General features: G+C 30.7%; 2 protein-coding genes and 1 long non-coding RNA gene across 4 annotated transcripts in view; 2 read left to right on the top strand and 1 right to left on the bottom strand.

Moving 5' to 3' along the window:
- LOC144835198 (uncharacterized) overlaps window positions 1-13,504 on the bottom strand; it is a 329,884-nt gene that overhangs the window by 170,040 nt on the left and 146,340 nt on the right. The gene's annotated exons all lie outside the window — the stretch shown is intronic.
- On the top strand, window positions 430-5,234 carry LOC144858924 (uncharacterized). Its single transcript, XM_078715074.1, has 4 exons — window positions 430-513; window positions 780-938; window positions 4,136-4,387; window positions 5,004-5,234. The coding sequence occupies exons 1-4, from the start codon at window positions 430-432 to the stop codon at window positions 5,232-5,234; spliced, it is 726 nt and encodes a 241-aa protein (XP_078571200.1).
- Window positions 10,024-13,379, top strand: LOC144858920 (uncharacterized). The gene is made up of 4 exons (XM_078715068.1): window positions 10,024-10,035; window positions 11,290-11,352; window positions 11,445-11,726; window positions 13,260-13,379. Exons 1-4 carry the CDS (start codon window positions 10,024-10,026, stop codon window positions 13,377-13,379), a joined length of 477 nt encoding a protein of 158 aa, XP_078571194.1.

Raw genomic sequence — 13,504 nt, 5'->3', positions numbered from 1 at the left:
TCTTCATTTAATTTGAATACAGTCAACTTAGTCTCTAGTCTCTGATTACCTTAAACCAAAACCAGAATTGAGGTCAAAAGTTCCAAATTCTTTTTTACCTTTAAAAATACATTTGGAATATCAGAATTTCTGTAAACCCAGACATATTATGCCAGCCGAAGGGTGTCCAGTTTTGGGAGACTTTAAGTAAAATAGTATTAATTGATGTAATATAATGTATTATTAGCAGAGAGAGATAGCAAAGAAAGAATGTAATATTAAACATTCATTATTTATTAAACCAATTATTAAGATTGTAAATGTTTCCAAGGTGAACATGCACTTTGTGAGGAAAACAAAAGTATCAAATAATCAGTTGTGCCAGTATCTGACACATGTGTATAAACAGTTTGTAATATTGACTATTATGATTATGTTTACTAGATATTCATGGTATCTTATGCTGTTGTATGTGTGGTATTCAACCTGAATGAAGGTCTTAATGCCCCAGCTAAAGTTCGTGATCCAACAACTGTAAGTAGATTTTTACAAATTTCAAATGTTTATGTAATTGTACATAAATAAAATGTTTCCTTCATGTTATTCTTAATCTTAACACAAACTGTGCAAATAGCAGATGCCATATTGTTGTTATTTCCACTTCCATGATAGTGTTGTTTTTCTATATAAATTGGTGCTGCTATAATTACCACAATAATAAGATAATTTGCCACAATGCTTTCAAACTACCTGTTTAAGAATTTAAATTGTAAATTTTGTTCATTTTCTTTGTGATTTAGGGAAAAATGTATGAACATCGAATGACAAATCTTGAGTTCATTCTGTTTTGGATTCGTTCAGTTTTCGTAAACGTAAGAAAAGGACAAAATAACAAGATACTGCTGATTGGTACACATTATGAGAGCCTTGGTAAAACTGAACAAGAAAGACAACAAAGGGTAACATCACATTTAATATTGAACCACTATTAAACATTAGAAAATAATTGGTCAGGTTTAAATTCAGTCATCTGCAATTGAAAAAATAAATGAATACTATAAGAGTTTAATTATTTGAAACTAATAATTAAAGAAAAAAAAACCTAAGCTTGTTAATTAGCAATGCATTTTACTATTATTTTCAATGTAGCTTGTGTAGGCTAAGTATAATACTTCAGCGTATTAATTAGCACAACAAAAGTATCAAGTAGATCACTTAAGACATCATATCAGTCCTGGTACAGTTAACTATTTTATAATAATAATAATAATAATAATAATAAATGAAAATTTATATAGCGCCGGTATCCTCCACCCATGTGGCGCTCATGGCGCTTTGTGCATTAACAACGTGCGAGAACATCAGCGAATAGCGACGTCTTTAGTGAAAACAAAATGTGATTGTTATCAGGGAGATCTATTCAACAGCCCCTGGTTTAATTGTACCATATTCTCATGTCTTGGGTTGATCTCGATCATGTGAACAGCTGCTTAATTGTGGAATCTATTGAGAGCGAACCCACTACAGGCCGCTTTCGATCGGCTCTCAAAGCATGTGAATAGCTATCGGAAACTGCTCAAGTGCAGGTGAACTTTTGTTTGTATGTGATAGCCAATCAGATACAAGCTTCCTGTTGGGTTCAAAAGGGTAGCATAACATGGACATCAATAAATTGAATTAGGAAACCAAAAACTATAGTTGATATTTAAAAAATCTCAGTGACTTAGGACTTGGTACCGGTGGAGTTATTGCAACTGTTTTCTTTCCCTTGCCATCGATTTGGTTATGGACATGTTAAGTATCTGATTGTAAAGTAAAACAACCTCTAAATGGACTATACCTTAGTTTTATGAAAATAATAAAATCGTTTTTATAGGTGCAACGATACATACAAAAAGGCTGGTGCCCATATTTGGCACACTGATGTTTATTGATGGGCTGCACAAAATAGGCTATGTCACTTTCCTGAAATTTAAGGATAAGCAATAAAAAAGGGCAAAAAATAGCAGTAGTGCCGTATCGAATGATTGTGTCGTAAAAGTTTTAATTAACTACGAAACAGAATGTATTTTGTAAATCACGGTTTGGCTCAGTGAGTAAAACGCTGTGGCCATTGAAATTAATGCTTAGTAGGTTCGAGTTCGAATCCGCGATATGTGTAAATAATAAGTATCTCCACTTAAAGCAAAAAATCTAAACCACAATGTAGTTACAAAAGTGGCAAAAGAAGATACCAAACTTCACGCAAAAAAAACGCAAAATATAAAAAACCATTAAAAATTTTTTTAAATGTAACTGAAAAAAAAAACAAACAAAAAAGCACACACACCCCCCCACACACAAATAAAATTATTCCAAATCGTGTTTCCACAAAATATCAGATATAAAAGTTTGTGTCCGATGAGCGCATCATCTAATTTCGAGTAGTGAGTGCACATTTTGTGTTGATTTTAAAGTCCGTTTCATTATTCCAATATTCCTAATTCTATAACTTAATTCATATTTATATTTTATCATTAAAATGTTTTAATCTGCCGACTGATTAACAGACGTCACATTCTGATGCGCACCTTAGATTCATTTTCACACAGCACAAAGTGCAATATCCAGTATTGCGCTTTTATAATACTTAATCATCCCATGCAAATGATTATTAAGGCAGACAAGATCGTTATATTGCTAGACCACACTAATTACAAAGGTAGCAAATAGGTAAACAAATCACTCAAAACAAAAAAATTGCAAAATATTAAAACCATTGAAATAAAAAAAAATGTAAATAAAAAAAAAAACCACACACACAAACAAAAACGATTCCAAATGGTTTGTTACATTGTTGAACATGAAAACAACTTAACAATTCATTCGATTTATGTCCACTTTTTTATTTTATCTATATTTATCAAATAATGAATACACCACGAAAAACACCCAAAATAATATAGTTTAGTATTTTATACTTTCGGTAGTGTTTGCGCACATCATCTAACTAATTCACACAGCACAATTTTTATTTAGCGTCTTTTATTTTCGTAAAGTCTGAACAGTCAAAAGTAAAGTCTAAAGTTCCATATCCAGTATTGCTTTCATTTTTTAGCTTACAGATATTTTAAAGTGAAGGGACAGTGTATAACAAAATCAATGGCCATAAGATAGTTCTGATTTTGATTCTTGATACAATTTGTTTTTATTTGATAATTTGTCAAAGTAGTTTTATCAGAGTGCGCTTTTATTATACATGCAAAGTATGTAACCACATATTAAGGCAGAAAAGACAGTGCGGAGCACGGGTTACTGCTAGTATTATATTATTAGGCCAGAGAAACGTGTAAATACAAATAAATCAAGGACATGAAAAGTAGAATATCTAAGTTGACAGATGTAGGCCTAGCTAGGAGGCCAAAATGCTGGATTATTTTGGGCTATTTTAGCGGTGTTGTACCTGTATATATGGCCCACATGTTATAAAACCTGAGGGGCTAGAGGAATGTATATTAATGTTCGGTTGCATCGACAGAGTGGTTTGTGGACGCAGTTTTATTATCTGACACAATTTCAATCATAACATGATCGAATCTTGAACGGCTAAGCGCTTGCGATCGGTTGAACAAGACTATAATTAAATGCTTTAGATCAAAGAGCTGTAACGGTTACTTAACAAATGATTCAATCAAAGCCAACTTGTTTATTAATAATAATTGATAAAAAATGTCTGTGATTATAATTAAATGCTTTAGATCAAAGAGCTGTAACGGTTACTTAACAAATGATTCAATCAAAGCCAACTTGTTTATTAATAAATATATTAAATAATTGATAAAAAATGTCTGTGATTAATTGATTCTCTATTTTCTGAATTTTTGTATTGTTCACTCATTTGTTTTTGAGAATCTATCCATGATGGTTCAGAAATGTTGACACTCTTGTTTTTTGTAACTAGGTTAAAAGAATAATTAATTACAGGACTTTAATATAACAAACAAATTATAGATATAGAGCTATCTGTATTATTAAACACCAGCAGGCAAATGAAATGTGTTTGAAACATACATTGTATTTTGTGAAAAAAACAACCTCAAAAGGCCAATTTATATCTCATAATAGTCTATATAAGCATTTATAATTCAAATATGAAAACCCCTGTTATTTATTTTAGGTGAAGGAAATAAAGAATATACTTTGGAAAGCCATGAAAGGAAAACTATATTGGGACATGGTGTTTCAAGGAGAGCTCTTTACCATTGAAAACAGTGTCCCATTTGAAAAGAGTGGTGCTTCTAAAATCATTCTACAAATACAAAAATTAGCACAGATGATGATCCGCATTTTGCCAATCAAGTGGCTACAAGTACTGCATGAAATACAACAGTTAAGAAAGAAGGGCAAATTATATCTGCCAACTTCTGAGGTTAGAACACATTTTTTTCTTAATCAACTGTTTGGTGATGAATCATTTAATGTTTAGGGTACAGTACTTAAAAAGTCGATTTAAAATGGTAATTAAATACATGTGTTTAATAATCAGTGTTAACAACATCACATTTGCATATTATATTTAAAGACATTAAATCCTGTTTTTCTGTTGACATAAAGATAATTGTAATTGTTAACTGTTTAACAAAAATGTTTGAAATGTGTTGGAGTCAAAAGTGGAATGAACATGACATGAGTTTGCTTAAATATGCACATAAATTGATATAGTCTCACATTGAGTTACCTAATCATCGCAGCAGTACTCACTAGCCTGCAGGGTGTTTTTCTGTCAATGTCAATGAACTTAAACTTTATCAGCAATTTTCTACGTAAAAATTCAAAGTTCAACAATTATACATTAGCAGTATAATTTAAGTTGGACACTTGTACCAAATGACAAACTATGTTAAAGACAGGTTTCCAATGCTCCTTCTGTTTCAGACTCACTAACATACTAACTATTTAGTATTATGTTTTATATACTACAAAGCATATCCACAAGCTACATTTTTCTTATTAGAAATCGTATATCTTTATTTGTGACATTTTAGATGGATAATGTACTTGCTCGTTGTAAGATAACTGATATAAAACTGCTTCTGGAGTATTTGCATGACATCGGCGAAATTCTGTTCTACCCAGATGACAAGATCCTCAAAGAAAAAATTGTTATAGATTTGATGGGAGTAGTTGACAAGTTTAAAACAATCATCACAGTTATAGATCCTGAGCTTGAGGTTAGCAAACTTTATGAGTGGTTTCAATCATTGGGCGAATATTAATCTGACGCATTGTGATAATGTTTGATGAATGTTGCTGTATTGTAGGGAAAATTATGTCCTGGGGTTTATATCCACTCTTTCCTTAAACCAAATGATGTTCATTCCAAAATGAAATTAAACGTAAATTATTATTATTATTTAAGCTATCTTTGAAACAACTTTGGAGTAATTTAAACGAGGGCAAACTAGATGAAAAACTGTTGCGGCATATTTGGAAGGATGAGTCAGATGAGATGATTGACTTCTTTGTGTCTCTAATGCAAACCTTTGGGTTAATGTGTGAAAAAAAAACTAAAAAGGTATTTTTTAAAATTCTGTATAAATATTGACTTTAGTGCATATCAGGCCAACTAACTTATGTACAATTTTCACTCGGACAACTACCCTCTAGAGCAACTACCCATTAAAACAATTACCCATAGGACAACTAACGCCTTAGGAATATTATCCACAATCATTCATTAGGGCAATATCCCTATATTATTAGGACTATTACCCTTAGGACAACTCGCCTTTGGACAATTACCGCCTTAGGATAATTACCAACAATTGTCCATTAGGACAATTGCAATTTGGACAATTACTCCCTAGAACAACTACACATAGGGCAATTACCTCTAGGACAATTAGCGATTATTATTATTTTTGTTTACCAACAAATCACATTAATCCATGAACCTGTCGCAATTTTTTTTTCTTTCTTTTATTACTTCATTTTTTAAAAACAAATTGAAAAATGTAATTATATATTCTTACTGTATACAGTAAATCAAATGGGTAATTGAAACTAGAAATAGCATTGCATTCTTTAACCTTTCAATATCCACACTACTTGGAAACAAATTTTGAAAATGTTCTTGTAAAACTTAATAAACTTAAAAAAAGATTGATTTTAAATGAACATTTTCTAATCTTCTAATCAAACATCTTAATATTCAAATGTTTTCAAATATAAAAGGTGGGCTTGAAATTGAATACCTGACTATAACAATGACCCAAATCTCTTTTTTTCAAACAATGTATTGGCCTAATGAAGATAATAACCCAACTCCAACCTGAGAAAGCCATGAAACTACCGGGTGTGTAGAAAGCGATGACCTCAAATTGGACGACCCCAACGACCCGGGCGACCTCAAATTGGACGACCTAGAATTGGACAACCCATAACACGAAACCGACGACCCCTATAGCCTAGCCTAGGCCTAAGTGTGGTATAACATCTCGAAGCCGAACACAGCCAAAGATCTTTAAACCATACCTTATTTAATAGACGCAAGCAAACAATTGATTGAAAAAATACAGAAATATCGCCATTTGATACTGAATGTGTCGACATGAACAAACGAACAGATATGGAATGCCAAGAGTGCATCATTAAAACTGCATTCGACTCGATTAGCAATAAATATGATATATTACATGGTTAAACCATGACCCCTTAATCACTGATGTCCAGTTTTTAATGTAAAACAGCCGGGACTGTTTCGAAAGCTAGCCTGGACCGTCCAACCCACTCGATCCACCACAAAGGCATGCATGACCTTACGAAAAGACTAACACTTCTGCTATTTGCATGCACACCGCAATTTTATTTTGTAAACTATTAATTTTTAACCACAAAATGGATAATAAAATATTGTTGTGGTGCATGTGTAGATGATTTCATATTCTTCAATATATAGACTTGATGGTGAACCGATTTTTTAAACAAAGCTAATTCCTAAATAGACATCGTAAAGTAATAATTTCTAGGCCAACTGTTTTTTATTTCAACTCCAAATTTGTTAAGGAACTTTATCTTGAATGTACCACACCTTAGAATTAGACCTCATAAGTACTTTTACGATGGAGAATCACAGAAAAAGTAACAAATAAATCCTTTAAATTGATGAATTTACAGACGTGTTTCTCGCGCACGGTTTGTGAATTTCGCATTCTCCATGTTCAATATTGATGTTTCTATGGTCAGTCTAATTACCGAAAACAACGGAAAATAACTGAAAACAACCATAAACAACCGAAAACAACCAAAAACAAACCGAAAACAAAATAAAATAATCTAAATACTGAAAACAAATTTGTATATGAATTTTTAATGTCGCCCTCTACTGATGAGTATTTCTAGAGCTAAGACCATAACAGACCGCGTGCGCAAAAGCAAATGAAGACCCTACGAATGGTAGTGTGCACAACTTAAATTCCAACTTATTATATTAATGATAAGCTTTAATTTGAAGCCACATTTAAAATATGCATGACTTTTAAGATTGTTTACAAACTTATTTAAGAGCCATTGTCTGTAAGAATCAAAGAAATATCAAAAATAGTGGCAGACTCAAAAAAATGGATTTCTTTCAAATTTTGCACATGGCTATATATGTGTTGAGAGAAATCAAATATGAAGTATTTTTTATTTCATACATATATTTCCATGGCAACGGCCGAATTTGTGTTTTTGACAAATTTTGTCCTTTTTTAAGGTTTTTTAAAATGGATATTGGTACTACTTTGATGAACGATATTTTTGTTTTGTTCATTTAATTATAAAAAATAATTAGTGTATGCATAATAACAATGCATTGTGTACCTGTTTCATATTTTTTTTTTTTTTTTGATTTCATACTTTGAGAGATACCATTTATTTAAAAAGGGGTGTTTTTCACTTTTTTTAAATTGTTAAATGCAACTAAACTTTACTTCACCATAACGCCCAAAGTGGTGTATTTTTTTAGCTGATTTATTACAAATAGGTAGTTCTAATGTTTAATAATTGATTTCTAAAATAAAATACTGGGGTAATTTAAAAATCTACAAGCAGTGTTGCGAGAAACATAGGCATTTTTATAAAAAAAAAACATGGTATATTAGTAAAAACATTTTATTTTCTTTGATTATCTGATTTGAAACTCATTGGTCAGAAAAATTCTTAATGTTTTATATACTTCTAGTTGTGTTGTGAGAAAAAAAAACAATATTTTTAATTATAGATTCTGTAATTCCCAGTTTTAATGTCATTTTATAGGTTATATCCTCTGGAAATTTGAATAAATTATCAGATCGTTTTGAATATTAACAGATTACTCCTCTCTTATTTTGAAGCTCCTCTTTCATTTTTTTACTTCTTCTATTTGCTAACCTAAGCAGATCCCACATGCCCATCCACCACCACTTTCGACTACCACCCACCGCGCCCCCATATCACACTTTATATTAGATATTGGTTTTAAATTCTATATTTTTTTACTGTGATGGTTGGATGCAGTATTAATTATTAAAGTAATAATTATCTGATAATTATTTAATTTCCCTTAGTTATGCATAGCAACAGTTACTATGGTAACTAAAATTGAGATATTCTTTAGATTTTTCATACTTATCTTATACAAATTTAAATTTGTAGATTATTAGCAGGCATGCCTTATTTGCATTTTCAAATTACCGTTTTACAAGGTCATATTCATAAGGACTTTCTTCTGTGATTATTTTTATTCATGAAAACCCCATATTTTATTTACAGCGGGCACCTCCCGTAAGCGGCCACCTCCCTTAACGGACGCACTTTGAAAAGCCTGTTTGTTCTTCCTATCTAATTAGTGCATTTGGTACCTACCGTAAGCGGCCACCTCCCATAAGCAGCTGCGGGCACCTTTTTATACTAAAAATGAGATTTTTTGTATGATAAATGACCTCCCGTAAGCGGCCACCCGAAAAATGTGATACTTATTGCATGGACCTCTAATTCGAGGTCCATGTTTCTTTATATATTAGCTTTATTTCAAAGTGGTTTTAAAAACATTACTGTGAAGAGATGAGAAAACTACACAGATTTTGACCGACCATTTTTCATATGATAAAAGCTTTTAAAATTTGTCTGAAAATGCTAAAAAATACTAAACCACCTGATTATAAATAATAATACAATTAGCTGGAAAATTGAGAGGCTCGTTTCGTTAAGAATATTGTGTATAGCCATAATACGTGATTTTGGCCCTTTATCGGCAGAACCTCCCGTATGGTCCCGAGGGTGGCCACTTACGGGAGGTTCAACTGTATTTAAAAAAACAATTATCCTTAGTTACGCATAGGAACAGGTTCTAAGATAACATAAATAATACATTTTGACATAATTTGACCCAACAAATGACCCTTTCACAAGGTCAGACATTTTCTGGGATTCAGTAGATAAGTAAATTTGGGAAAAAGTAGTAAAGCTATGTAATCAATTGTTTATAGTCATGAAACCCCATATTAAAAATATTGTACTTAGTTACGTATAGAAACAGTTGCTACAATACACTATAGGTAAAATGTTGATGTCATTTGACCTCAATATGTAAAATATAATTATTTTTTTTCATGAAAACTCCATATTTTATTTAAAAAAAATTATCCTTAGTTACGTAAACAGGTTTAAGATAACACTAAAGGTCAATTTGTTACCTTTATTCAGATTTGTCAAGACTTTCTTTCTGAGATTATTAGGATTCAGTATTTAAAGTAAATTTGGCAAAAAGTAGAAATGTAAAACTATGTAGAAAAAATGTGTTGTATTTACGAAAAACCCCTTATTTTTTTAAATATTTTCGCATAGAAACAGTTACTATGGTAAAATGTTGACCTCAAAATGAATGAATTTACAAGGTCAAGTTTGTCATCACTTTAAGATTATTAGAATGCAGTAGAAGTAAAATTGAGAAAAATTACAAATGCAATCAATTTTTTTTTATTCATAAAAACGCCATTTTTTACGTTTTTTTTTTAAAATTACTTTCCTTAGTTACACATAGAAATGGTTGCTATGGTAACACTATAGGTAAAAAATGAAAATTGTTGAGAATTTTTATGAACTATCTTGTAAATGTTGATCAAACATTAATAGTTGTAGTAAAGTGGGGACCAGTCCTGTTTTGCATTCTGACCCCTTTTGACCTCAAATGACCTATTTACAAGGTAAGATTTTTTGGGAGGTCTTTCTGTATCTCGTTACACAAAATAGATGTAAAAATTTATAAAAACCATTGACGCAATTATTTCAAAGTTTAACATTATTTTCCATCAACTAAATATTTCAATGCAAAATACTGTTTTTCTGGCAATTATTTTAAATAAACCTTGCAACACATTCTCCTATTTTATCTAAACTATTCCTATGACTCTAGTAGCATTATGACAAGCCACATATACATTTTATTATTGGATTAGCCATATTTAAATTGTGTTTCATGTGTTTTGTTTGTTGATATTTTGTTTGTATTTTTTTGTATTTTTCGTATTTTCCTGGCAACACAAAACCTATGTACGAAATTTACCCCAGTGTTTTTTTCATGATTATTGTTGACAAACCTATTGACTATCAAATTACAAAACCTCATTGATATAAAAACACCACTTTGGAAGTTATAGGTACGTTTATGAGGTATACTTTTATAAAAAAAATATTTTTTAAAAACACCCCTTTTTAAAATAATGGTATCAACCAAACTCCATTTTGTAAATTTTTTTTTTCTACATTAAATGGAACTCAATATATGTTGTTTACACTGCTATAAACAAAAACTGTATACTGTAAGTACTTTTGGTTAAAATAAGTATACAAGTTTGTACTTTTTCACTATGGAAAATCTGTGAAAAATGGCAAAAACATCAAAATTTGGATAATTGACCGTTGTCATGGCAACGGAGGCTAAAAATTAAAATGAATGTTGTAATGTGTTATTGAAATGTCTATTCATGGTAAAAATTTGAGAGAAATCCATTTTTTTACATCTGCCACCAAATCTTTGATTTTTACAGACAATGGCTCTTAATACCTGAGTATATATTGTTGTGGCTTACATTGTTCAAAATATATTTCACATATGCTCGTGTTGTTATACATGTCATAAACTAAACTTTAATTTGATTGACATGTTTATAATTTCTTTCATTTTTCACAAAGTTATGTAATATATTTATATAATGTAGTAGTAGTCCAGCGGGTAGTTGTCAGCAGTGTTGCCTTTGGTGTATATATTTGTTGGGATTTTCCATTTACTACCCAATTTTTTCTCTTTAGGATGTTGGACGAGGTGTTCTATCACATCTGAAACAATTAGTGCTTAGAAGAAAGAGTATAAAGGTATTTATATATTTTTTTAAATATTGATTTTTGTTGCAATGTATATGTTTCGAATTTCTTTCTACTACACAGTGTCTTTTTTGTTTCTATAGAATGTTGGACGAACGTTCTATGTTCTTTCACGCCTAAAACCCCAACGTGATGATACAAAGGCTGCTGAATATGAAGAGAAGCATGCTATTTCTCTCTTTCATGACTTTGATGGCTACCTACCAGATGATCTCTTCCAACGTGTTGCAACTAAATTTATTGAGAAGTTTCAAATGGAAGATGTTGAGCCTACATTATCTTACGAGCATGTAGAACTGAATATTGATGGTTATCATTTAGTCATTCTAGATATAGATACTCTAAACAATTGCCGTTATTTTCAGGTAAACTTGATTTATGATTGAGTTTGTATCTAGTGGCAAATAATAATAAAGAATCCAATCCAACACCAAACAGTACAGATTTTGGCCATTTTGGATTTTAAAATCGCCACTGAATAACTGTGTCAAGTTTTAGAATGTTATCACAATTTTGAAGGCGATTTGCCTTAAACAAGCACCTTAACAGGCCAACTTTTAAAAAAATTCCAAAAACACCCTATACTACGTCACCACAGATTTCTAAATACGCAGACTCTGAGACAATATAAATACAAGCCTACAGAAAATACGTAATGCATATGGTTGTGGAAGGATCAAATTTGTTTTTAAAAACCTTAGTTCATTTGATTTTTCCTGGTTCATGATTATACAGAACTTGTTAACATTTTAAACAGTCCTTCTTTTTAAAGTATTTTGAATCTTTCTAAACCAAGTCAAATGTTTTTACAGCAGGCCTGATTTGATTTGAATTGAATTTATTTGGAAAATCATCATAAAAAATACATACAAAGTGATAACATAAATTACGGACATTACAAATAATACTTTTATAAAAGATTTTCCAGGATAGCCCAAAAACCTTATCAGCTTATTTCCATTGGGATCCTTTTACAATCTAAAATAAAAAATATAAACATTACAAAGTATTGCATTAAACACGTAAATATAACAAAAACAATAATATAAAAACAAGTTAAATTAAAGACTATGATTGACTTATATAGTTATAGTTAGTTATAGTTACTATTATGTATTCTAAAAACATTCTGAAAATTGAGCTTAGAAAATAATATATAAACATAGAACAACTCAACTTCCAATCCTGTTCGATTGGTCTGTCTTGTAAGTGGATTTGGTTATATTGAGTATTTTTTCAAATATAGTTATCAATTTTCAAAATCTTAAGAAGTTAAAAAAGGCCAAACCATTCATTCAACTTTCCACTCTCATTATTGTATATAATAGTATTGTACTTCCATACATATAATATGGCAATGCTGTGGGCTAAATTTAAGACCCATTTGTACAAACACAATAATGATAATGATAAGTAGATAAACATGATTTTTTTTTCAGAAAACAAAAGAAATCACAGAATTGTTCATTATAGGACTATAGAATAACCATTTCGTTTGTTTTTAATGATAATATTATTTTCACAATTCTAATCAAATGACATCATGATCAGTAATATTGTGATGATACAACTATCATTATTTCTTTTATAATTCTATGAGATGTCTCAGAACCATTACACCTTAACACTAGATATGGTAATGTCCGAAAGGGAATGCTCATTATTACAAAATGGGTGGCTACAGGTAACAGGAGTCCTAAGTCTAATAGACCCTAAATGTTCTACAAACCTACATTTGGTTTCACCAATATATACCACATTACATTTAGTACAAGAAATACAATAATAGTATAGTTGTAGTTTAATACATACAAAATCAAATGATCAGTAATATTGTGACGATACAAAGATTTTATTATTATTTGAGTTGTATTAATGCATTTACTTTTGTGTTGCAGACAACAATAGTGAGAACAACAATCATGAACACTGCTAGCCCTTCTAAAGATGATGATCCACAACGTGAAGTCTGTAAGAAGGTAAGTAATAGTACTCAAAGACATTTCAGGCTCTGTTAAATAAATATACCTGAAACATTAAATTGTTTATTACAATACATGATTTGTGCCATGTTTTGCATCTAAAATGTGTGTTTATTTGCTTGATGATTGTCATTCTGAATCTGTAGTCTTTTCAATTATTA

The sequence above is a fragment of the Antedon bifida genome, chromosome 2 (genome assembly GCF_963402885.1).
Source record: "Antedon bifida chromosome 2, ecAntBifi1.1, whole genome shotgun sequence".
NCBI lineage: Eukaryota > Metazoa > Echinodermata > Crinoidea > Comatulida > Antedonidae > Antedon > Antedon bifida.
The sequence above is the reverse complement of the archived record's forward strand: the minus strand, read 5'-3'. Positions and strand labels throughout refer to the sequence as shown.